Source organism: Parambassis ranga, chromosome 10 (assembly GCF_900634625.1).
Source record: "Parambassis ranga chromosome 10, fParRan2.1, whole genome shotgun sequence".
Lineage (NCBI taxonomy): Eukaryota > Metazoa > Chordata > Actinopteri > Ambassidae > Parambassis > Parambassis ranga.
This window is the reverse complement of record NC_041031.1, coordinates 15,124,647-15,151,951: the sequence shown is the minus strand read 5'-3', so window position 1 is coordinate 15,151,951 and position 27,305 is coordinate 15,124,647. Positions and strand designations below refer to the sequence as shown.

General features: G+C 40.9%; 2 protein-coding genes and 1 long non-coding RNA gene across 6 annotated transcripts in view; 2 read left to right on the top strand and 1 right to left on the bottom strand.

The window, feature by feature from the left end:
• The window catches only part of LOC114442411 (uncharacterized), a 75,123-nt gene that overhangs the window by 39,635 nt on the left and 8,183 nt on the right, over positions 1–27,305 (top strand). For all 4 annotated transcript variants that reach the window (XR_003671345.1, XR_003671346.1, XR_003671344.1 and 1 more), the window contains one exon: positions 20,436–20,522. This is a non-coding gene — a long non-coding RNA (uncharacterized LOC114442411). The remainder of the gene's footprint in view (positions 1–20,435; positions 20,523–27,305) is intronic.
• On the bottom strand, positions 225–3,167 carry zic3 (zic family member 3 heterotaxy 1 (odd-paired homolog, Drosophila)). Its single transcript, XM_028415922.1, has 3 exons — positions 1,932–3,167; positions 1,057–1,220; positions 225–563 (listed from the first exon to the last, which is right to left on the bottom strand). Exons 1-3 carry the CDS (start codon positions 2,920–2,922, stop codon positions 381–383), a joined length of 1,338 nt encoding a protein of 445 aa, XP_028271723.1. The 5' UTR covers positions 2,923–3,167; the 3' UTR covers positions 225–380.
• On the top strand, positions 10,180–13,365 carry zic6 (zic family member 6). The gene is made up of 2 exons (XM_028415921.1): positions 10,180–11,137; positions 12,740–13,365. The coding sequence occupies exons 1-2, from the start codon at positions 10,180–10,182 to the stop codon at positions 13,363–13,365; spliced, it is 1,584 nt and encodes a 527-aa protein (XP_028271722.1).

Below are 27,305 nucleotides of genomic sequence, written 5' to 3'. Positions count from 1 at the left end.
TTCTTTTTTTTAAATAAAAATTTGAGAAAATACATAAAATGAAAAATAAAACATTTTTTTTCTGAAATCTGTAAACTAAAAGATAAAAAAACATTTATTTATACTGAGAAAGTATTACGTTTATTTATTCGTGATTTAATTGATTTCCTTTAAAACTGCGGAATAAAAGTCAAATTTCGTGATCCTGAGAACGGACGTGGCCTGCCTGCTGCTGGCTTTTGCTCTCATCTCCTGTTCTTCTTGTTGTTATTGTCCCAATCCCATCTGTGTGTGTGTGTGTGTGGATGTGTGTTTATATGTGTATGAAGTGAAAAGGGAAGTTTTTTTTTAATTCTCATCCTCCGTGGTCCACATTGAGAGACGGTTTTGCTCTTCTGACTTCAAACGTACCATTCATTAAAGTTGGGTGCCAGTCCTTCGCTGTGGCCAGACGTGTTTTGCACGGCTGACGGCGGTGTTTTTGTCGGGTCTTCGTTGCTGGCTGAGACCAGCACTGGCGGTGTGGACGACTCATATCCAGAGCTTGCTGCTGGAGACGATTCAGATCCTTGAGACTCATGCACCTTGGGGGAAAAAAAGCAAGACATGAGCACTGTGTAACTGAGACTGACGCGTAATATTTAGTAGTGCACTTAAGAGGATGTTGAACTTAAATGCGGATTAACTCTGGATTTTATTAGGCATCTAGTGGTAAGCATAATAAACTTGACGCTGGCAGTCTAGTTCCAAACAATATTCACATCACTATCTATAAATGTCGTCTTTTTCTTTACATATATGTTTTAAAGTAGAAGCAGAATATGCCAGCACAATTTTAAAGTAGGCTGCTATTTTTAAAGAAAACACGCAGAATCCAGTAACACACAGTAACAAACATTATGTGAAATTTAATTGTGTAAGAATAAAGTGTTACAAACTATTTTTTCAGTGCTATAGTGTCTTTAAGTTGTGATGTCCCTGCAGAGGAGGAGGAGGAGGAGGGTGGTGGTGGTGGAGAGTGTGTGTGTGCGTGTGTGTATGTTAATGTGTTTAAGGAGTAATGAAGACGTTAATTACCTTCATGTGTTTCCTGAGAGAGCTGGGGTGTGTGTATGACTTGTCGCACACTTTGCAGATGTATGGCTTGTCTGATGTGTGCACATGCATGTGCTTTTTCCTGTCGCTGCTGTTGGCGAAGCGTCTGTCACAGCCATCAAATTCACACTTAAACGGCTTCTCACCTGGAGGATTAAATACACACCGTGAATTACTCAGACTGTCCGCACAAAACAAGCTTTTCATTGTAACTGCACGGCACCTGTAAAAAAAAAAAAAAAAAGCTGGAGCCAGCTGATGTAAATTGTCTGCAGACTATTATATAACAGACTAACCTACATTTTCGGGGCGACATGGATACAGCTCCACTACTACTCTTGTCAGGCTTTATTTATTCAAGAGGCCTGCTCCTTCATGCTACTACTGGCCTGCTCTTGTGGTAGTAAACACTGAATCAACAGGGCATCCTGCAGCATGCAATGGTTGAATTAGAAAACACACACAAAGATATTATGAGTTGTGATGATGTGCTCAGAAGGTCTGCTAATACACTGAAAAACTTTAACGAGGGCTGGGGATTCATCATTCATTTTTTTTAACCCGCACAAAACTTCTTCTCACAAAGCTACAATAATTAACATGGCTCAACAACACGCCAAAGTTGCTCAGCACTGTGTAGTTCACGATTTACTGCGTGCATTCAGAAATAATCCATTCCAACTATACTACCAACATTTTCACAACATAAAAAGAGGACACGAGTTCACAAATGGTTCTTGTAAACAACACAACATGCACTCTTCTGTTTGAAACACACACACACTCACGCTCTGAGCACAATAGCCTCACTGCTATAATGTACTTTTACGCAGAGCACTTATATTATTGATGCCTACCTGTATGTGTTCTTTTGTGGATTTTCAAATTTTCCGACCTGGCGAATATTTTGCCACATCCAGGAAACGGGCACGGGAACGGTTTCTCGCCCGTGTGTACACGGATGTGGTTGACGAGTTTGTACTTGGCCTTAAAAGATTTCCCTTCTCTCGGGCAGTCCTCCCAGAAGCAGATGTGGCTGGTTTGCTCGGGGCCGCCGACATGCTCCATGGACACATGAGTGACCATCTCGTGCATGGTGCTGAAAGTCCTGTCGCAAGTCTTTTTGGGTCTGTTCATCTGGTTCTCGTCAATCCATTTGCAGGATAATTCTTGTTTAATCGGCTGCCTCATGTATCTGAAGAAGGCCCCTGGACCGTGGTGTGTCGGCACATTCATCCCCATGTTCATATTGATAGGGTGGTTGTAGTTGTGGAGCTGAGCCCCGTAGGGGTCTGTCCGTGGGCTGGCCACCGGACGGTACGGATCAGGTCTTCCGAAAATGTCCCCGCGTAAGCCAAGATGCATCTGGCTGTTCACTACGTGTCCACTCGATGAAGTGTGGCTCACTCCCTGGTCGTGAAGTCCTGGAAACAACAAATGTCCGGGGTTATCGGGGATCCCGGGCGGCCCGTGGAGGCTCCCCGCCGAAGCTGCAAAGATCCCATGCTGGGCGCTCGGCGCTGTGGACTCTCCAACACCCCGGTTCCGGAAGAGCAAGTCCCGTGTTGAATTGAACGCTCCCCCGCCATACGAGCCCATCTGCCCACCGTGTGTGTGTCCCAGGGCAGCTGCATATCCAGTGGCTTGCGGAGTGAAAGCTGATGTCTGGCTGGAAGCGATATCGTGAGCCACGGGGCTGATTTTAAAAGCTGTGGAGTGGGAGGAATCAGTGAAGGGATTCAGTCCCAGACTCGGGTCTCTGTTCCCGATATCGTGGTGCCGTGGTGCCCCGAAACCCCCCACTCCTAACGATGCAAACTGCGGACCGCTATCAAGAAGCATAGTCATGAGCTTGAAGCAAACTTAGGAGTCGGGAAGAAAACAGAAAATAAAATTAAAATCCAGTTTAGCGGAGCGCGCACGCTGCACACACTGCGTCGGGATTTACCACGTTGTGCGAAAAAAATCCTAAAATAAAAACAAACCAAGCCAAAACGGGGAAAAATCCTATGTAAAGAGTTGGGAGAAAAAACTCCCGTTGACTGCGATCCGTGAGAAAGAGGATCAAACTTCCCCCCCTTACCAGGCGGATGATGTCCTTGGACTGATAAAGTCAATCACTCACTCCCAGAACATAAATGAACTCGGGAGGCAGTGCTACGGCGGCCAATCAGCGCGCAGCTACCCCTCTGACACGTGACCGCGAAGAAGGGTGTTAATTGGCTAGATTTCTGGTGATTGGCACAGTTTGGTATTGAAGATGGCAGGTCGTCTCAATTGGTTTCATTTGATTGGTTCTTACAGGCATTATTTTGCAGGTATAACAGAGCACTAGCGCAGATTCTGCACGTCCTATGTTGGAGCGCATGTCTTATACAGACTTATATTATATTACACTCCTCCAGAAACTCTACAAACAGTTTGAAAATTAAACAGAAATGAATATAATACTTGTTGACAATGATACAAATCCAGTTTTTAAACTTTTACTGGATGTAATGGTGAATATGAATGAATCTGTCTGTTATTTTTCCTCCCTTCATCTGACCACTTTGGCTCTTATTAACTGAAAACTTGAATGTACTTGGCGCAGTTCCAAACTGTGGCTTTCTTGAAGCCGCTTGAAAGGGGAGGGGGGTATTTTTTTTTGCAAAAGCTCTATAGGGTGTAAGACGCAGGAATAAAAGACAGAAAGAAAGATGGCAGTAATTGTAATATCCTGAGATTTTTTCGCTCAGCCAAAAAATTCGTGCCATTGAGCAAGTTTCACAGGGCTGCCGCTGACTCGCTGCAGGACACATAAAATCTGATCAAGTTCAGAGACGCGCTGAGTGCTTCAAGCGGCGCTTTTTAACTCCAAGCCTTTCACATCCTTTCCCCCCTCAATCTGTCCCAGGAAGGAGCTCACATTCTTTATTTTAGAGGATCTGGACCCCCAAAAAAAGAAAAAAAAATCAAATCAGTCCTTCATTCTGCGTTCGCCCTCATCCTTCTAACGCATTCACCCTCTGAACATTTCGTGGAGAAAGAGTTATAGATTGAAAAGGTGAGTCTTCTTACTTGTCGGTTGTCTTTCTGTGCTAGAAAGGGGCTCAGGCCTGTGCAGTGGAAGTGCGTAAATCTACAGTTTATTATAGCCTGTGGAGTTGCATGCGATTTAGTTTTCTTGAAGTGAACCGGGGCTGCTCAGCATTTAGGCCTGTTACTCATATGTTAATTTAATTGTTGCAAGAACCCGCATACCCGCATACTTGTGTTTTCTATGGCCGTTGTGCATGCTAGTACAACACTTGCGCTTTTTGTGCATCACCTCAACAACTTATCTTGAAGGAAAACGACGAATGAGCTTCACTTCCATCTTTTTTCCTCCGTTAGCCTCTCTCTCTCTCTCTCTCTCTCTCCCTCTTTTTGTGTGCCTCTCCCTCCCTCCCTCTCTCTCTCTCCCTCTCTCCCTTTTTCTCTTTATCTTTCTCTCTCTCTCTCCCTCACACACACACACACCACGAAGGCATAGCCTCTCTCACAGTTTACTCCCCTCTTCCACTCTCACACTCTTCTCACAGTATGTGCGTGCACGAACACACACACACACACACGCACCCACACACCACAGTGAACTACGAGCACATACACAAACCACGTAGCCTACACACACACACGGAGAAAGAGATTTATTGCAACCTTTGTGAACTTTCACAAGTGACAAGCAGCCTGTTAAGTTTTCCTTATATTTCCTCCATATTTTATTGCCTCGTTGAAACCTGAAGGTTCCATACGCCACTTAAGGTTATGTGCCGTGTATTTGCAGCCATATTACCACTATGAAATAATTAAGTGACATGGTTTAGATGAGTCACAAATGTTTGCTAGCGACAGAGCAGCAGCGTAGGCACTGAGCTCTTGCTGAGGAAAGGGGGAGCTGTCATCAGTCAGGCCTAATGTACAGCAACTGTTGCTTGAGATTTAAATGTAAAAGTGCTGGCGCTCTTATCTGTTGTATTGTGGCATTTACTGGGTATTATTTAATTGATTCTTCAAATGTAGACTTTGATAGTAAGGGGACCTTAAACACAATTTTCCAATTATGTAGGTCAAAAACAAAGAGTCAAGATTATGAAACTATAAGGTAATATTGTATTTATTTATTTATTTATCTATCCATTCATTTCTTGTTGAATCGTACATGCCTGCCTGAAAGCTGTGAACTGCCTGGCGCATTAATATTATTTTAAATACACAGGATGAAGAGGGACGTTTAGTTTAGTTTTTTCTAAAAATACTTTTTTATAGTCCCTTTGTGTAATTGTAGTTTGGTTAACCGCTTCTCTCTCTCTCTCTCTCTCTCTCTCTCTCTCACACACACACACACACACGCACACCAGCAATTTTTCTCCCAAAAAATATTAGACGTCGCTCCTCGAACATGCTGCCCTTCGCTTTGAGGTTTTTCCATCTATTTTTTAACCTGTCCATGTAATTAAAAATTGTGTAAATTTACTGAACAAGTTATGCAACCACACACATTTAAATATCTTAGGTTTTTTTTTCATTGTTTGTATTTATTGAGTTTTATTGTGAGTGCTTTGATCTGTAGACGTGTGTATTTTTCACTCTAATGTTACATCATTAATGAGAATTTAAGCCATGTTAAATTACAGCAGGTTATTCTGCGGGACTGCGGTATATATCTTTTAAATATTTAGTTCTTTCTGCTGGGATTACCTCATTGGGCGTTGGGATAGCCCCATTGGTTATAACATAATCTTCTTTCAACTGAGCATGCGCGTTACATTAAAAAATATCAGAATATTTTAGTGTGCATACCTCTGTGACAGTAGGCCCATGCTGTTGGAAAAGAGCAGAGCATAACCATCAGCCTAAATGGTAAACAGCTCACATTTATACATTTATTCTAACTAGATGTGATAGAGTCAGCAAAAGGATATTTCAGTGCATAACTTGATAAATGACCTAGATGCATGATAAGTATTTTCTTATATGAACCAATTGGCTTGTAGCAGCCCAGTGTTATTGCTGCAGAGTTGAGTAATTTTTTTTAGTCCATGTTGCCTGGCCTGTAGCCCACACTGTGCTTGGCTGGCGTAGGGCCGCTAGTGCTATAGACAAGTTTGTGGACTTGAAGTTAACTCAATAGTGACCAGACAAAAGTGAAGTCTTAAGCTCCCTTGTACAATGTAAATCCATAGCCTGATATTATTTACATTTATCAAACACTAGCATATGTGACCGATTTTCTGTGTTTACATTTAAAATAGACAGAAAATGATCAATGCATCCCTGAGGCACATTTACATGAATGCCACTGTAAGTTTTGTTTTGCTTTATTGGACATTGTGCTGCATGAACTTGCAGGGTTTGCTTTGTGGTGATGTGGTGTAACAGTCTGTGTGCTTCTTGATTTATTAAGAAAATGAATTGTTGTGCTGTGTGTTCATTGTGGGGGGAATTTTCCATGACACTTCCCCCAGGTCTGGTGCTTACCTCGTAGCCCACAACAGTGTTAGGTTTTGGTCTGCGCTCAGCTTCATTCAGTAGGATTCCATACATTCTGAGACTAAAATAAGTTGGGTTTTGTCTCAGTAATACTGTTTCTATACATTTACAATGTGCTTGGGGATTTTCATGGAGAATATTTCTCCGATGCGTTGTATTTTCTAATGCATGCACCCTATATTAAATGTTATTATTGATGTTCGTGCATGTGTCGCTGCTGAACATGACTATATTTTTGTGCTTTACACCACTAAATAGAATTTCTTATAATTTGGGATTTCACAATGTAAAGATCGACTATATCGCCTTGGTGTTTGGGCATATTTTTTACAGTGTATGTGTGTTTTATTTGAGAATTGTGTTATTGTTCCTTGTTAGCTTCATGTAATTCAACACAGGGTCATAATTGTACACAGCACAATGATAACTGGCCACACTGTTGTGTATATTTCTTAGATTATAGGGCCAGTTGGGCCTTGGGTGAGTACGGCGCCTGGAGTTTGCCTTCATATGGCTGATGGAGAGGGCTAATTGACTTCTTGCTGTGATTTACTGGAGCATCTGTCTCCAAATGGACTCATCCCAAACCTGTTAATTCATCCAAATTTCATAAAATCATGGCAAGACCGTGCACCGGCATTTCTCATCCATTATAATAGCACACTGCATGCAGCTGTTTAAACACACACACACACAGAGGCATTCTACAAGAAAACACGAACACACATCTGACATGAATGTGGATACTTGAAATAATTTAGTGTCTTGTGTTACATTTTAATCAAGTGTAACACCTGGGTATTATTATACAATCTGCTATTATTAGTGTACACTTTTATTGCCTTTGTGCAAATAGTTAAATGTAGTAATAATTGCCTTTTTTTTGTCTAGATTGTCTCTTTTGCATTGCGGTTAAAGTAAATTAAAGTCGTTGATTTTTCTGTCCATTCTCCAACACAGTGTTCTACTGTGTGGTCAGGTTGTGAGTTTAACTGATGTTTGACTTCCATTTTACCTCCTCAATGCGCCTGCCTTTGGAGCATGTTACACTGAAGTGAGTTGGACTGTATGTGTGCAAAGAGTATGCCTTGACATGAATGTTTTGATTGTTGGGAGTGATATTTTGTAGGCAGCAGTCACTAGGATTTTGTCTGGCTTGTCAAGCAACCAACACAAATAAGCGGACCTTTAAAGCTGCAGGGCTAGATAAGATTGCAGATGTCCAAATGCAACAACCTCTCATATCAAATGTATTTAAACTGAAATCTGGATGTAGTTTCCAAATTTAACACGCCACACTGTCATGATATTGGTGCGTTTTTTACAGTTAATACTAAAAAATAGTAACACGATTACGTCCTAATATCTTGTCTACACATTTACATTTAATGTTATTTGGTTTATTATTTTTTTCGGTTCATCGCTTGAAGTTTAACCTCTTCATTTCACAAATTAAATGTATAAAATGAAAATTTTTAACTGTATTTGACCAATTTTAAACATTAAATGTATTATTTGAAATATTATTTAGCTCATCATGTTCTCACCATGTGGCTTGTAAAGAAATTAGTTGGCTTTTAATTTGCAAACTGCTCATCAGGCCAAAGTAATGGAGTCATCAGCACGTAAAGGGCTATTTCAACATTTTAGCATTTAGCAATATTGTTGCTTCAGCAGTATATTATTAAAAAAAAACAATACATGGTTATGCTAAAAACCAAGCTATTTGAAAAGTCCTGGTGCTCTTTCCTTTTTTCTTTTTTTTTAGCTGTAGATGATGGCTTCAACTCATTTGGATGCAGGCTCTGTCAGTCCTTTATGCTGTCTGAATGACAGATTGGAAACTTTCGGTTTTTTGGCCTTCAACCCTCAATCATTTTCGGAAATGCAGCAGGGTTAAAGGTTGACAAACATGAGTGTCCATTACAATCATGACGGAATTAGGCCAGTTCTGGGCCTGTCTACTATTTTGCACCACTTAATGTCAAGTGGGCCCCTTTGCTTTGTCTCTGCCTAGGACCCACTGCAGGTGACGTCAGCACAGCAAAAAGGATTTTTCCTTCTCTTTGGATTTTTGTTTTAATTTTTTAAAAAGGTGTGAATTTTCTGCCAGCATAAGTGTTTTCGGACAAAAAAAGGGAAGGTGTTCACCATTTGAATCTTTAAGCTTTATGGGTCTGGAGTACATGTGTGTTGTGTAGATTTAAATAAAAACAGCAGATAAAAGAATCTGTAGGTGTACAGGACAGTGCGTTAGTAAAGCCAGAGCCACAGCAGAGTGTGTGAGATGTGCTGCACTCAGTGTGGAGCAGCATGCAGAGCTGCATGTCCTCACAGCACCCCAAAGTAAGAAAGTTTATCTGAGTTTCCTTGGAACAGTGAAGCCTCTCCACTGCTCTGTGTCACGTTTGAAATTTACATTTTACATAACCATATTTTACATTTGTGCCAACCTGCAAGAGGCATGATACACATTTAATGATTATTCATTTATATGAGCTTAATGAGGAAAAGCTTTGCTATAAACAGAGACTTTATTTTAGACTCAAAATGTAAAGTAGTACATTTTGTTCTGAAGGTAATGCCTAATGACAATGACTAATGACTTGAAAATGTATGTTTTTTTCTAGTTAGATGATTTTAAAACACCTGCTTACCATGTATGCCTACTTGTTGCTTTACAAAGTTTCCTTTTTCTTTCCCCCTCCTCGATGAAAATGCACCCTAAAATAAAAGTTTGTAGCATCTCCTCATGAAAGCTCAGTAATCTAACAAAAATAGAATATTGACGTGCAAAAGCATTTTAAATTCTGATTAAAATGTTAGAATTGGGGCCACTTTTCTGTAACTTTTTAACTGTTTTCAAAAGTGGCATTCCACTCAGAGTGAAAAGTCTTGACAATAATTGGCCTGGACACGCAGAGACTTATTATTCCAGGCAGGAGTAGGACATTTGCTTTGTCAAGATTGCGGTGAAATAAAAGACGGTGCAGACTGTGATTGTGTTGTGTTTTTGCTCGTCTGCGTTTAATCACTTGACTTCAGCCAGACGATTAGTATTATGCGTAAAACCTGTGCGTTTTTTCCCCACTCCTATGCAGAGATTTGGAGAAGGGGTCTTGTAAGAAGCAGACTGAAGTTAAAGAGGCAGGGAATATTTGGGAGTATCGCGGCACATTTCAAAGCATTTTCTCTGCGATATTTGAAAACGGAGTCGTGCAGTGAACGCCTGCGTGTCCCTTTTAAAACAAACCCAGCGCCTGTCAATCACAGCGCATTCCAACCAATCCCAAAGCTCCCTTTTTAAAAGCAGGTTTGCCTGCTGTGCTTTTATATTGCACCATGGCCTGTTTCGAAGCATTTTTACTACCACGGTTATTGCCACAAATCAAGAGGGCAAAGTGAACGGCATGGGACTCACACCAACTTTAACGAAATTGAGTCTGGTTCCTACTTCTGCGAAGTTCACGGCCAAGAATTTCACATGCAGATGATATACAACAAGGAAAAATGGGAACCGAATTTCTAGGTGCATCCTGAGTGCTGAATTGGTTTGATTTTGCAAACTCATAGCCAAACTCACAGCAAAACATGACAAGCCTTTCGAGGTTTAGTGGCTGCCCTCTCTCTTGCGTCAACCCCGGAGAGAGCAATACTGAACCCAGCGTGGTGCTGCCACCTTTGGCAGGAGAGCACATGGGACACCCCACTGGCAGTTCCTTAAAACTCTGCCCCTCGCACAATTTGCGAGACTACCCCGAGACGAGGTCCAGTGCATATGTTGACCATTCGGTTCCCAATTTTTCAGACTCTGGATATCCCAGTCACCGGTTAGAGCACAGCCCTAGGGGCATTATCATTGGAGCCAATCTTTCTGGAGCCGGCATGCCACCCGTCACTGATCAACTGGCGTCAAGAGCTAACCAACATGGCGGGATTGGAAGGTATCGTGACTTTTCTGGCTGCAGAGACAACAGAAGCCACACTTTTTTCACAAGTTATCAGGAGCAGGCCCACGCCTCCACCGACGCGTCCAGGGATCTCGGCAGCCAGATGATGCTGGGTCTACCTGGCGACCTCCTCACCCGGACTCACCCTTATGGCCAAACTATCAGCCCCAAGGGAAACAGCCAGCAGCTTGTCACACAGTTCCTGGGGCTGTACAAACCCCTGAACATGGCAATTCAGCGTGGAGGAGGAGACGCTTTCCTCAGGTGCTCTAAGCAAACAGTGAAGCATGAGCTGGTGTGCAAGTGGAGTGACGGCCAAGAGGGGGCTGGGAAGCTGCCCTGCTCCAGAGCTTTCGGGACCATGTATGAACTTGTCACCCATGTGACAGTGGAGCACGTCGGAGGACCAGAACACTCTGAATACGTGTGTCACTGGGAGAATTGTCCGAGAGACAGGAAGCCTTTCAAAGCCAAATACAAGCTGGTGAACCATGTCAGAGTCCACACAGGGGAGAAGCCTTTTCCATGCCCATTTCATGGCTGTGAGAAAGTTTTTGCAAGATCAGAAAATCTCAAGATACACAAGAGGACTCATACAGGTCAGTCAATAATAATAATAATAATAATAATATGCGTGTAAAATAGAAATGTGGCTAGTTTAAATTCACACATTTATTCACAATTTTCTATTATTGTTATGTTTTTTTCCTGAGTGAAAATCATTTTAATTTTAATTTTGTAAAATGTTTCTATTATTTGTAATTGTTGTTGTTGTTCTGTAGGCCTGCAGTGTTGTAAAAATGTGGTTATTCAGAGCTTTTGTGCTGCTTGCTGCCGTCCTCCTTCCTTGTCTGCTTTTAGCAGGACAGAAACATGTGTAGTCTCTCCATGCAGGAAGCCCAGATGACAGGCCTAGTAAGACGGTAGCAAACGAGTACAGTCAGCAGGCCTAGTGGTTTGGGTGCCTCTCCCACTTCATTCACTGAAATTAATAAATAAATGCCGGGACACCGGAGAGTTGTGACGTAGCCGTTACGCTGTCTGTGCCTCCCAGGGATTCAGGAACAGTAGCAGAGCACCTCACACAGTGATGCAGAGGCAGTAGTGCTGCGTTAGGAAATAAAAAAAAGGTGAGGGAAGGGATTACCTCAGTTAATATAAACTAAATGAGTCATAAAGATGCTTTATTGCTTTTATGTGCTTGTTTGATTTGCACACTCTGCGGGCCCATTGTTACCTGTCACGAAGCAGTGAAGCCGTGCCATTAAAAAGCAGTTCACTCTACAACGTGACTTTTTTTTCTCCTTCACAAATGATCACATATCTTCTATTAAAATGATTTAGGCAGCAGGTCTTCTGGTCACATCTGTACAGTGAGATCTGGCATTGTCTGATTACAATGAAATATATGCATTTAAAACACAATTTGACAAATTAAGTGGATGAAAACGATTGGACAATTAATATTATTCTTCCACTCCATTTTTATTCACGTCTTCTGTAAATTGTTTTACTAATGGAAGCAGTGACCCTTAATGGCACGTCATTACACAACTGCACTTGCAGACAATTATAATCAGGAAATATGGACCTTTGTGGGCTTTATTTAATATTCTAAAAGACACACATCCAGCAATATGCAGAAGTATAAAATGATAATTTTACACTGTTCAAGTTTTATTTATGGGTCCAGTGTGTGCGTTTAGGAGGGACAGGGGCGCGCAGCTGTAGGCAATTTGGTGCTAGAAGATCAATTAGCATCTTGATAGCCATAATTCATTCTATGCATGATAACTAAATTTACAAAAATCCTTGCAATTGCCGTCACAGGTTAATTGAATGCATGTTTAACTGACGCCTCGTTGGTTTAGTCCGGTGATAAACTGCGCGCACTTGTTGCCAGTTCTCAGGGCTGCAGGAAAGTTTCAGCAAGCAGCTTTAACATTTATCTTAAAGGTGATATATTCTAAAGATTTTAATCCAGCTGGATTAACCTGCTGTGACTGAAAGCTGGAGGTCAGATTTTCTGGGTTGTGTGAAACCTGTGTGTGCTTTTTTTATTTAGAGCCACGTTTCATGTAACACAGCCTTATGGAGTGCACAGCCATTGACTTAAGCTATATCAATATTAGTTTATAGCAGGGCACAACATGAACAGGCCTTCAAGCATTTTCGTAACACGCCGTCATTTCTCTCTTTAGGTGAAAAACCTTTTAAATGTGAGTTCGAGGGCTGCAACCGGAGGTTTGCGAACAGCAGCGACAGAAAGAAGCACTCTCATGTGCACTCCAGCGATAAACCCTACATGTGCAAGGTCAGGGGCTGCGACAAGTGCTACACCCACCCAAGCTCTCTGCGAAAGCATATGAAGCTCCACTGCAACAAGGCCCACGTCGCCAAAGGCGGCGACGCGCGTCCTGGTGACGGAGGTCACATCGCGGAGGGAAGGTCAACCCGCGTCTCGGATGGAAACCAGATCAGCCCCCCTCATCCACCCACCTCCACTCAAGATGTCCCCCTGTCCCCAGAGAGTCGAGACGAGTCGACCTCGAGGTCACGTTTCCATCACACGTTTGACAGCAGTTTGGACTACTCCACACACAGGTCACAGCCCCTCTTGGACCCTTTGTTGTTACAGAGAGGCAGCTACAGGTCCCAGTCCTCCCAGTACCCCTGCGGCCAGACAGGTCACCCTTTCAGCCAGAGCTCAAGGACCTTCTCCTCCACGTCTCCCTTTCAGAAAAGTATTGTCAATGGATGGTACACATGCCACAGTGGCGTGGACTCCTTCCCATCAAAGCAGTGTAATAACATCCCGTCTCTCTGAGGTCTTGTGTTGGACACATGAGGGGCGGCTTACATGTCTATGTTTATTTTTCTGGGCCTATTTTTCATGTTGTAGCCTAAAAGTTAAAGCCGTGACTATTAATACTGTCTGTACTTTGTGATTGTTCAAATATTTTGTGAGATGTCATCCTATTGCGAAATCTGTTCGCTTTATTTGTTGTTGTGAGGCCTGTTAGGGTTTACATCACCATACAGTGGGTTATACTGTAGGGACACTTATGAAGTGCATATAATTGTTCGCCGTGTTGCATAATTATTAAAGATATCTATCTTAAGTTAGACAAAAAAAAAGACAAATGATTTTTTTAAAATGAAAATCTGCGTGTTGCGTCTTCTGAACTTAGAATCTATTACTGCGAAGTTACTGAATGTAGCCCTATACTGGAGGGGTCTGTGTTGAATGTAAACTAGGTGTAATGTATGTCGGGATGAATAGAAATATTATTCATGACTTATATGTATGTCGCACGATGAAATAAATATCTGAGAGATCTTTTCTCAAGTTGAATTTTGAGATCTAAGAAGGCTGCGGTGATTGGCCTGGAGCATCGTTTGTGTGTAATTAAAATATCGTGAGGCTCAGTAGTTTTTTTTTCTGCCCTTCATTAAGTTTTGCCTCCTTTTTTTTAATACACATTCTTGTATTCTGTATTATATGTATATTTCATATTGCTGTGCAAAGTAAGACCAGTGTGAGTATAAACCACAGTGTTCGTGTTACTATTAAAACGTTTAATTAGCATACAGTTCTACTGTACATAAGCCTACTGTATAATTAATTATGTATCCTATATTTTATTAAAGTGTCTATATTCTCTTTGATCAGGCGTGTGTGGTTAAAACTAATCAATGCATTTTCATCAAAAACCCAAACTTTGTTCTTCCTTAAAAAAAAATAATAATATGGAAGTCCACGCCATTTTTTTTTTTTTTTTTTGCAGGTTTGTGGAGGGTCGCCTAGGCCTTCTGCCCGACACACACTGCGGTTCCTAACTGATTTGACTGAGGTAAAAATCATGTAAACAGTGACATGATCTGCTAACATTAGCAGATGATTTGTGTTCAAAGCTACAGGTGTATTTGTCACAAGGCTACAGCGCATGCGTTCCTAAAATAGGTTGCTTCAATATCTTCATCCTTCCTCTTGTTTCTTTTTCAGATCCTCTTAATCAATTTTTACATTTTTTCTTTCTTTCTTTTTTTTTCCTCAGTCACCTATAACACACACACACACTAATACACTAAAAGATGACCTTGAAGGCCAACAAGGTGCAAACACACACAGTATTAAGTAGCCTAGTTTGTCCAAATAAGTGAACACTAGTTATTCCTCCGCTCATGATTGCTTTCGAAAATGATTGACTTTTTCAGTTGAATCTGATTTTGATGCTAAAAATGTGTGTTTATTTCCTGCCTTGGATACACACTTCTACTTTGCCTCACTTTCACCCACAGTCACAGTTTCAATGCTGCATGTGTTCCTGCTTGCTTGTGTGTTTTGGTACCTTCTGGAATATAAATGTTAGCAAACACCTTGATACGGGACTAAGCGGAGGAGATTTCTGTTTTGAAGCCTGTCTTTTTTTCCTCTGCTCAGTTTCACCGCTAATCCTGGTGCAGAGGATAAACTCATCTTTAGTGAGTTATTTTTGTTATACACTGTTGACTTTTTTCAGGTTGCACTCCCTGTTTTCCTCTCTCAGAAATCTGCACTTCTTCCTTTTCTACACTGAACGACCAGGCTGGGGTACAGTTAATGGTGTGTTACTAAAGAAAGATGTACACAGTGAATCCCTGTCATGCTCAGGAAGGTACAACACAAGCTTGATTATTGAGAGGTTAGGTGCTTCAGATCTGTGATGAATAAAGTGAAAGAACAAAATAAAAACTCCACTAAGCTTTATTCTTTGTACCCGTCAGCATTTTATCGCAGAAAGGAAGTGAGGTCAAAGGTTACATTTCTTAGAAATGTTTGGAAGTCTACCTGGCTTTAATGTATGTTCTTTATTCCAGTGGAAGGTTTTCATGGATTTGCAGATGGACGGGTTGATGACAGTACCTTAGCTTCTTTAAGAGTCCAGGGGGGGTTTGCTTGTGGTAAGCTAATTACACAAAACAGCTTGAATCCTCATATATTTCTGAGTGAAGTATAAGTACGCATATTTTTGTATAGGCTCCACAGTGTTGTTCTCTGGATAGTGATGTTTGCAGTGTGTGATGAACTTGTTTATCCGTCATGTGTACTGTGTGTAGCACGTCATACTCACGGGGATACATCTTGTGGGAAAGCCAGATATTTTTGATGATGCATTTTGCAGACTGCCTTTGACTTAATTTGTGTTTTAGTTGTTTTTTTTCTGTTAAGAAACATCCTCGCATTTCTGGTTTTCAGTTGACATCCAGTATTTTTTTTCTTCAAAAATGAGCAGTAAACTGTCGCTGTTGCATCATAGGCTGATTGTGATGAGTAGTATGAGATGACTTTAGAGAGATCATTTCAAGTGGTTGCTCTGTAAAATATTTAAAATGTGAAGGGCTTCTATCTTCAAGCAAATAATTTCTTTGATCAGTCTAGTTTAATGATGTGATGGCTGAAATTCATAAGGTTGCTATCTCTTGTATTGTAACCCTATCAAATGCTTTAGGTGTTACTCTAGTATCAGTGATTTTCTGTCTTTTTAGTTATTTTGTCTTTCAGTCAAAGAGCTCTTCTAAACCCCAACTGTTGTATGCTCTGACACATCCTGCCCTTTCCTCCTCTGTTTCTAAAAATACGACATCTCTGCACAGAAAACACAATAGTGATGATCAAACATTATTCTGAGCTCAAAGAAGAAGCTTCTGTATTTGTATAGAGATTTTGCTTTTGTGTGAAAACCATAATCCGACAACCTCCACTGTAGATTTCTCACATTTCTGTATGTGTAACCCTTTCACTGTATGTTCTGACCAAACCCAAGCAGTATTCCATAAACGTTGAACCCTGCCCCCCTCATAATCACAACTGATTAGACCTCTGCTTCCCAGTTTGCCACTTCTCCGCCGCCATCTTTATTTTTGTGCTCTCTGCCTAGCAACAAGCGCAGGCGCCATGTTGGACGGTGTATGCTTCAATTTAATGTAAATGCATCTATTTCACCTTGGAATGCACTAAATTATCTTCTCGCGCCCCCCCCTCCATGCGCTGCTGTTGTGCCATATTTCGGCTGAGCACCAGCTGTGTACCGGTGGGGGGGGCTGCTTTGTCACACCAGGTCTTTGGTTTTATGCATCATCATAACCGCATATGACATCTTGCGTAACTTACACTGTGTGGCTCTCCCATACTTTTCCATGTGCAGTGGAGGCTGCGTCAGCATTGCTTCTGACTGACCAAGTGTGTTTTTAATTGGATAGCTGCACCCTACCCACCCCCCACCCCCACCCCACCCACCCCGCATCCTTTCCTATAGGTCAAGCCAGTGGTGCTGCTCCCCAACTTGCTTTCTTTTCATCCAACCTTCTAGCCCCCCCCTCCCTTTTTCCAAGATCCTCTTGTTCCCTTCTCATCCATCTCTATCCCTGCTGCTTCTGGCTATCTCCACCCTCTATGGCTCATTCATGATGGCCCCCTAATCTCTGCCAGTGTGGTTCCATGGTAAGTAGGTATCCTCCGCCATATTCTCCCCCAGACATGCGTGGACCTTGACTCATATTTTATTTTTTTATGCACACTGCCCTGTTTTTCATGAAAAATTGAAACACCACATGCCTAAACTGAATGCAGACACTCCTGATATATATATATATATATATATATATATATATATATATATATATATATATATTTAAAATTCCCTCCCTAATTGAAGAATGGTTTCTACGGAGTGGTTTGGCATCCCAGGCATCAATGATGCTAACAATGCATAATGAGAACAATTGTTACAATGATTCTTCAGTAAAAGACTGAACGATATATAATCCAACTGTCAGTAAGATAAAAAATGAATGCTCATGTCTCTTGTTCTTATCTGAGAACATTAGTAAGGTAATCTGTTTCATGTCTAAGTCTGAGCTAATTTGACAGCTTGACAATTAATAAGCTTAGAAAACACACACACAAACACACACACTAGCACTCTTATGTAAGACAATGCAATCATTACAATTATATGCACATGTTTTGGTGTGTTTACAAACCATAAAATGGCGGATAGAAATGTCGATCCCCAGTGCTCTTATGATTTAACCACACTGATCCTTTAGATTTCTCTCTCATCTTCATCTGCACTGCAGTTGCGGTGCCAACCCCCTGTGTAGTCCAGCTTCTACCAGATTATTAAACTAGGCTTCTTTTCGGTCTTCCCAAAGGTCGCTCCACTGTCATCTTAAGCCCAAGCCCCCTGAAACACTCAGCACCCCAACTATTGTTACAGAATTTACCAAAAATTGGTGTATCGCCCAACAGCCAATATGAAGCGGGCGAGTGAGGAAGGCCACGCCTATCCTCATATCTAATGCATATTCGTCTTTTGATGCTCTGCAATTTGCCCCTGTGGATGGTTCTTAAAAAGATGTCTTTCTCTTTTCTTTTTTCATGTATTATCTATGCCTTACATAACTGATATTTTGACAGTTTCTGATGAGCCAGTTTTTGAGATACTGCTATGGCCTCCTACGAGCTGCTAAGCTCAGGAGGTAACCACATGACTGACGATGATTATCTCACAAGGGGAATAAACAACAAACAAAAGGAGCATAAAAAAGTTTTCTAGATATGGCCTGCAGCATTTGTTGTGGCCCTGTTGCAATCCAAAGGAAAAATAAATAATATTTTAACAGTCCCCATCTTTCAAAAATCCATACTTTCAAGGTTTTTTTGGGGGGAGCTAGAGTAGGTGATGTGGGGTGAGCAGACCTTTGAAGATCTTTCAACTCCTGTAAGCTCCAGGCCCAGCCGCCCTTTTAAGGGAATGACCATAACTTTGGTCCCCTTGCTTCTAATCCCTCCTCTAGACCCTTGTCATCACAGATCAACCAGTCTGAGCCTTAATGTCCTCCACTCGCTGGCAAGGGCAGCTGGTAGCTTTCATGCATGTGAATAACCATATCAATATGCTTATATCTGGAGCAGGACTTGATGCCTTTATCTTTGTATGTATGGTCTGTCTTTTTGAACACATCTATATGATCTTTGAGAAATGATCCATTGCCTGTGGGTAATAGTTCATGTTTCTAAAGCACACGTTTAAAACATTTGTTAGACTAGTATAAAAAGGCTTTGATTGTGAGTCGCTGCCTCAGATTTGACGAAAACGGTGCAAAGAAATCCTTATTGCCTGTTGTCTTTGCTGTCTCTCAAAAGTATCACCTTTCATTAGCTACAATTTAGCTCTGTTGTGAGATACCGACTTTTTGTATGATTTCTGAGTTGTTTGAGGTTGGACTTGAAACAGGGATCACATTGATGGCAGTCCAGGGTGTTTCAAAGCAGCGAGTAATCGCGAGTGTTTAATTTTATCTGTTACAGTATGCATTGCAAGGCGACTGCATTATCAAGCCTGTGAACTCCACATCTGAAGTAAGGATCCTGTTTCTGATCACATCGGCATTGAAGTCCGTCCATTGGGTGAACATGGCTGTGTTGATGTGCCGCAGCTTGCATTGATTGGTATGTGGCCATCAGATGAACATGTACTGGACATGATGCTGTGTGTTAGTTTTCGGCTGTGTTTGTAGAAGTAGTAGGCTGTGAGTGAGGATGCATGGCAACCTCGCTGTTAACCTTCAGCATTACAAGATCACCCGAGGGCCTAACTCTACAATGATGGATGTGGAGTGGTGGGAAATAGGGGGCCCCCTCACACAACCCAGGAATTCCCCTTGGGCCTTTTCAATTACAGTTAGACCAAGCTTTGCACTGTGATGATATGTTGAATTAAAGCTGTGACATTAATGGAGGCGACAAATGTGATTTGGTGTGGTGTTGACCCTGGACCGCATGACTCAGATGGAAGCACTGTCATGGCACGGAGGGATCAAGAAGGAATGCAACATAACCTGTGGTTCCTTTATTTATTTAAATATATCAATTATATAATCCTAACAGAGCAGAGGTGTCGTTTAGGTCCCTCTGAAGCTAAAGAACTATTGATGTCAGTAGTTTATCTTTAGCCATAAGCTAAAGAGAGCACAAGGGTCATGAGAGAGAGAGTAATTAGCCATCAGTGCAGCCTTAAGGAGCCCAGGTAGCGGGTTTAAGAGCGGCAAAGGAAGAGTGCTGGACTGTCTCTTCATCTTTTTGATAATCAATAGGTAGCCTAACCTTGTATTGGACATATACTATGATATGGTAATTAGGTGTACAATGTGTGTGCCACATAGGTGTGTTTGTGTGTGCACTTAACTTCAAATGCAGCTGCAGTAATTTCAGTAGGATGCCAGTCTCCCTGCTGACTCAAACCTATGAAGTTTGCACCTTTCCACAGATGACTTTCAAAAAGAACACGGCAGAACTGATGGCATTTATTTCATTCCGCAGGGAATAATCCTGTTTCCAAGGTACCTGGAAGAGGCGAGGGATCAAAAATCTATCTCCTATATGTAACAAAGGAGTGTGTCACATAGTTCCTCCAGGTCGTTTTTTAAGTGGGATACGGCTGTGGTAATTAGAACTTGTCCTCAGCTCCCCTTGAGTGTCTTACATGGTGTCCTGATTCTGTTGTGAATGTACATAATATTCCTTCGGTTATGTAATTGACAGAATTATGCAATCCATCTGTGTAAGTGGGGTGTGACTCCAGAAAAAAAAATATAATCTGCAGCGAATAGAACTTTGTGCAACGGAAATGCAATGCCTTCATTATAACAAATAGAAAATCCCATCCTGCTTTGACAGATAGGAAGTCGCTAATACCCAAACAAACCTAAAAGTGTTTTGTGATAAAGAAGACAGATGAGTCACTAGAAACTTTTAACGTCCTCAGAAAAAAACAGACACATCATAAATGAATCACTAAAAGTCTGCATGTACTGTACAACTCATTAACTCTGTGCTCTCTAACTTAATAGACTGTAGAGAGGCCTGCACACGAAGGAGCCTGACAGACACAGAGAAACCACCTCCTCCACTCCTTCCTGTTACCATGCAGCTTTACTGTAAGTAGCAAACCATGCTTTTTTCTGCCTTTGTTTTAAATGTTGTAAATTAACACAATAAATAAAAGTTCTAGAAAAAGAATCATGCAGTGTAAACAGATCAGGAGCTAGCAGGGGATGTTAGTAATACACACATGTGAACATGGTGCCAGGGGCAACTTAAAGTTGCTAACATGATTATCTTCACAGACTTTATTATTCTTATCTGGTTATAATTCACCCTTTACTGCTGTTACATAATTGTAAATACATCAGTGAGGATGTCTGAGACACACAGAGGTCACACATGTAATATTGTATTGTGTCATTTAGCTTTATTTATGGACTCCCGATCTGGTGAATACATGTCCTTTTAGAAAGACAGATGTTGTGGGTGGAGTTGTGTGTGCCTGTGCGCCTGTGTGTGTGTGTGTGTGTCCACCAAAGTTAAAATGAAACCTAGGCCACTGCAGCATGGAGGACTGAAGTCCCCGTGTGTTCCAGCTTACAGATCACACAGTTTATGAAAGACTACTCTTTGATCATTTCCATTTCTAAAATAATTTTCCTTTGAACATTTCAAGTCACTTGTGCTTTTATTTATAAAGCCTATTTAGACAATCAAGGAGTTGAAAATAATTAGGCTCACATGCACACAAGTGTGGACATGTATTCCCTTTCAATCAGTTAAAACCAGCTCTGTTAATTAAAGTTCTGAGCTGCTACTCTGCCCAAATGATTTTCTTATTAGCTACTGCATTCCTTAGATCTGTTGTCAGCAGAGCATATTTTTTTTCTCGTGGATGCTCCTTTCTATTTTTTGCCTCACAGAAATCCCACTGACCCATATAGTTGATCTCATTTTTGAAGTGTACAATATAGATTTCCAAGTTAAGAGAATGGAGGCTCTATTATTAGTCCCATTTGAGGTACACAGCCTCCGTCTAGGTACTGCTGTGTGTTGCTGAATTCCCTGAGTGAAGGTATTACCATCTCATTTGGGTAAGGGTGAGATTACCTCATGCAACCAGACTGTTTTATCACAGGAAATGTAGGGGAGCTGAGCTGTCGTTGCTGCTGCTGCTGACTGTTTATTCAGGCAGCTGAAGGTACAGACGTTTCACAAACATCACACATGACAACTTGTGATGCCACCTCACTGATGTTTCCCTTGAAAGGTCTCTCACTAACAACAACATCCCATTGATCCTCAGCACCATTTTAACAACCTCCTCACACCCTCTCACACATGCACACCTGACTGGGTATGGATTGAAAATGTTAGCAGTTAGCAGCGGCTAACATTGCAAAGGCAACCTTTTTTGTGTGGTTGTCAGTTTAGGGCCAGTCGCTGCTGTGATATCGGCCCCTGTGATGGAAACCAGTCGTGTAAATATGACTCCTTCCTTAGTGCAGAATTAATATGCAATACTTACATTTGTGTCCTGATTAAAAAAAGGCTGTGGCACATGATGAGCAATCAAAACAAGAAATAAACTACTTGGATTAAAATTCTGCTTTTAATTGGATAGATGAAAGAAGCAATTAGCTGCAGTTGAGTAAAGTCTTTTTTTTCCCTGAGTCTGCTCGCACTCAAATATTGAAAAAGGAGAAAAATAATTATGCATTTAACCATATTTCTGGTTCTTTATTATTATTATTTTTTGGGGTAAAATACAATTTACCTTTGAAATTCAATACAACAGTTTGCATCATGGTTTTTTAAGCACACGCCTTTTGTGTCATCACTAAAAATAAATATATCAGATTTACACAATAACAGTATTACGGCAATGATTACAGAAAATTATTTTAACTTATTGAAAAAAAGTAAAAAAAAAATAAAAATCCACTTCAGGTTTTAATGTAACCTTTATTGTACAGAATGAACACTTACACTTGTGTTTGACATCTGGTATACCTCAGGTGGCAACATGCATTAATGATTAATGTGCAATAGCACCACCCACTATGCTGTACTGTCACCCACTGTCACTGGTGCTCGTTTATTTACAGTATCACATTTATTTAATTACAATAATTGACCTTTTGATGATTATAGTAACCACCACAAGTATATTGCAACATTGCTGGTTATAAACGTCTTTCTTCAGTTCTTCAGTCTACAGTATGACTGAGGTCATAGATAGAAGTGCTATGTCATAGTTAGACATTGTTATGGGGGTGTTACACCTCCAGTATGACCTATTTCCTCCAACATTGCATTTAATTCTGTAATACAAGAGGAAACATTTTTATTTTTTTATTTTTTTTTATTGTGGTGGTGGTGTTCCCCGTGGTTCTGTGTTGTGTGTGTGTGTGTTATGCTATAAAGAACAGATGGTCGACCTTATAATCTGCAGCTAGTTTATAGCCTCATGTGCTATTGTCCATGTATATACATAGACATATTTGATATAAAGTATAATTGTAAGTGGGCACTCATAATCTTAGGTGCATTATTTGACAACTATTTTCCTACTTGTATATTATTCTTTTTGGCAAATATACACTTATATCTGCTTACAGCAATTACAGTCTACATCTGGTTGGTCTGATGGATGTAGGGTGGTGTCATTTGTGATGCTGTTTCTACTTTATATTCTTTGACATGACTGTGGCTGGCCAATTGTACTTTTCAGTGTAATGTGATGCAACTCAACAGGACGACAACCTGCAGCCTCCCAAATTACCATAAATATTGGATCAAAGCATCTTTAAGACATTTGTGTCAAAAAAACGAGCCTTGCACCCTCAGTGAAGATAGATTTTATTGCTATAAGCTGCTGTATTAGACAAGTTTAGACTGCATGTATACGGGAGAGTTCATTGCTCAGTTTATGTTGTTCATCTTAAAGATAAACATGTTGTGAGAGGTCCTGAGAGATTACAGGAGAGATGAACTGCCCACCACCTCTCAGTTCCTCAATGTTTGCCTCCAACACCTGCTCGATCAATACATGTTAGATGTACTATGTTCAGTTCATACATCTGTAGGCATGGGGCTCTCATTTTGTAGATTTCACCCCGGTGACGTACTTAACTGCTGGAGTCTGAGGGAGCGCAGCGTTAAAGGAATATGTTTCCTGTTGAGATGACCGGTAGTGTCGCTCTGTTATTGCACCGACCTTACTCATCAATCAGAAATCAAAGCTTTGACAGTTGCCAACATTAAAGAGCTGCTGCTGGCGTGTCTTGTGCCAAGAGGCTTCTTTCTGCTGAGCATATTAATATACTGTAGGTCACAAGCAGGCTCATCACTGATCATGTAGGGGAGGATGGATACTCCTGAGCCACAGCAGGCACTGTTCCAGTCAATATTCATGATGGAATATACAGTCATCAAATACAGGGCAGTGCGGTAGTGGACCACTGAAATGACTGAAGTGGTATAACACTTTTTTTTTTCAATTCAACCAGGAATTTAGAGTTGGATTTTATTAAAGCACAACACAGATTGTAAAAAGTAAACATATGTTAAAATAATTACAAGATAATTAAAAGATAATTCCACCTCACATAGCAGAGCACATACAGATTATCTGCTGCAAAGGTGCCGCTTTATGTTATCTGACTGATTGCCTGTTGCCTGAAGGCCTTTACTTTTTATTTTTTTTTTATTCCAGGCTGATTTGGGTTTCAACTTCAGAAATAAACTTCACATAAAAACCTAATAAGAAAAATGTCACAGCTGCCAGTAAGGAAAGAAAAAAACTTTCATCCTCATTCCGCTCATCTTCATTTGGGTGTGTTCACTGTGTGTTTCTCCGCCCCGTTTGGGATTTTGACTCAGGCAAGATGTCTGTTTATCTGAACAACTTCAGCTGAGCCTTTTTTTGCATTCAGATTGTGTCTTTAAAATCTCAAGGAAGTCAGAGTTAACAATCAGGCTAGCTGCTGTAGCTCTTTGATCTGCAGCTTTTAACCACACATTAACACTCACATTAAGCTGAATGTGATTTTCGCCCAGTATTACTTAATTATCACCTTTAATTACAACAGTGAATGCTCATCATTTTAGTCCATTTTTGACTAAGTTAAAACATTGTGTTTAACACTTACACTACGGTGGATAATTTGACGTGTTTGCTGCATATTATGAGAGCTCTTTATTCAAAGATTACTAGCTTTAGAATGAGCCTGTTCCTGAAGCAGCAGTCAGCCCTCTGAAACAACATGCACCAGAAAATCTGCTGCTTCGCTGCACCACCAGCGTTGAGCGCTGTTTTGCAAGAGGCAGTGTCTTTCTCAAAATTGAGATGGAACCACACACCAAATCCCCAGTTAGACAAAACATATGCACGATAACATGCATGTTTCACATGAGTGGACGAGGGATTCTGAGTTTGGCAGCAGGTCTTCGGCTGTGTAGTTTCTGCCTTTAGCAGAGTATCTTAATTCCTGTGCAGAGACTGCGATTTAGTCTGTTTTGTGTGTACCAGGACATGTTTATGGGCTAATAGGCCTTTGTTAGTAGTACTCTATTTATTTAATACAATTGTAGTGTGAACAGAAGGAATAATAAACAGGCTGACTAAACATACGATTCTTCTTTTGGGCTGAGAAAACCCTGTGTAAGGACACAAAAGGGGGACGTTTCCACCGCGGAAAGTAAATTCTTTTGAAGTGGAACTAATCATCTGAGGGATGGTTCTCGTTGTCCTAACAACGCAGCTGAATTGGAATGAGCCTTCTTTTTTGTGGAAGATATGTTTTCTTTTTTTCATTCAGAACTGATGATGATAGTAGTTTCACGCCCTGTCCACCCACATTGTCCGTCCAAACTTCTTTGCAGATAAGTCTTTACTTGGAGACGCCGAACACACGGCGGGTGACTCTTGGACTGTGACGTCAGCCTCACTCCTCTGTCTCCCAGTCTTTCTTCTCTTTTTTAATGCCGTTAGAATGAAAAGGGAATCTCACAGCAAATCCTCCCCAACAACACTTCTTTCTTAACATGAAAAGATCAAGACTCTGGGCTGCCCCTATATCATAATGTACCCCCTTTAGATTTAAACCTTTGGCTGCTTCAAATGAGATTTTTAAAGCTTTAAATAAATGCAGTGTACATTTTATTTTAAGCAAAAATAAAAGTAGACAATTATCATTTCTATCTAAACTTACTGTGGAAGTAATACGTCTAAATTGTTTTGAATTTAAAACAAATTCTACCACAAAAACTGAACTTTATCTCATTTCTTACCTCCTGGAGTGACCATGGACAGAGATTTAAGGAGTATTATTTTGTACCTTGGCGAAAACAATTTTAAATTAGAACCAGTAAAAATAGGAGAAAATAAAATCAATGACCTGTTCACATGTACATGCTTCCCACTCTGAATGTCTTTATTAAAACCATGCAGACAACTCATGTTCCTCTTTACGAAGGCTTCGCCAGTCATTTATGATAAATAAGGTGAGTGTACTGCGCTCCTGTATATTATTGCTTAGGAAAAGGTTGCAGCAATGTGAAAGCATGAGAGTGCTGTTCTTACTAAAGATAGCACATGTTGTTGAGTCACTAAGAAAGCAATTAGTGACTGGAATGTAGAGATCTTGCAGTGATTCACAGCAGCGTCCCCTTTGTCTGAAGCTGAGGGGACGTAGCCATGAGCTCTGCAGCTTGTGTCCATGCAGGGTCTCCTCATTTGCCTTCAGGGGGCTGCAAAAAGGTAACTTTGGCCTCCTGACCTCAGACTGAGAGAATTCCAATCTCTTAGTGTCCTAAATCTTTGTCTTCACACTGGCTGTATAATGTCGCCTCTGCTGAGTTATAAACTGTTGGCCTTTATGCTAGTCCTATAGTTGTCCAGCCGTTTTATTGTCGCAGTGGGGGTACAGAGTTCAGGCAGCCGTCATCCACCAAGACAGAGGTGAACTGTTCAAAGTACTGTGCTAACTTCGGACTTCCCCGGGATTTGAGAGAGCACAGTTCGAATGTTTTACTCCAAACTTGTAGATTTGAATTCACATCTCTGATTTCTTATGATGTGAAGATGAAAATGGAGTGTAATTAGATATTATCTGTCAAATCTAAATGAATGAATGAATGAAGATTTAACTTATAAGCCTCATTTATACTTTTTTTCTAATCGAAACCTTTCCCACTGTGTTTTTGTTCTGATTAAGAATCAAACTTCTGATGGCTACAAGTCTACATTATTCATCACTTCTCTGATGGATGATTTATTAATGGCAATATTGCAGTTTGCAAAGAAGGACACCCAAAGAACAACATTTCCTGATTTAAATTCAATAATTTAAATCCAACAGTATCATTTCATCCGTTCACCACTGCAGCCTGTTGGTGTAAAAATCATGAATGTATCCACAGATTTGGCAAACGATCTCGACCCACTATGAGCCTGTGATGATAGAGATAGTATTTGTATTAGTGAAGAGCAGGTGGCAGCCAAATGAACAAAGTTGTTCTCAATCAAAAAAAAAACAAAAAAAAAAACGAATTCAAGCTCAGCACAGACTTGTTCCCAGCAGTCATCGACACAATGCTCAGTTAACGCAGAAGCCATTCAAACACACACTCACCAAATTAAAGAGAATTTGGGCTGCTGATGAGAGATTTGGCAGCAGTGTGTTCACTGTGATGTCACACAGGGGTGGATCCCTGGCTGCGGTGACAAGAGAAGACATCTCTGTCTTCTGTCTGAGCAGAATAACAGCAGGATTAGCCTTGATTCTTTTTTTTAAGGGCGAAAAACTGTTCAGAAGATGAGTCTGTTTTGTCTCTTTACTGTTCGTCCGCATGTTTCCCCAGCACACACGCACACACACACACACACTATA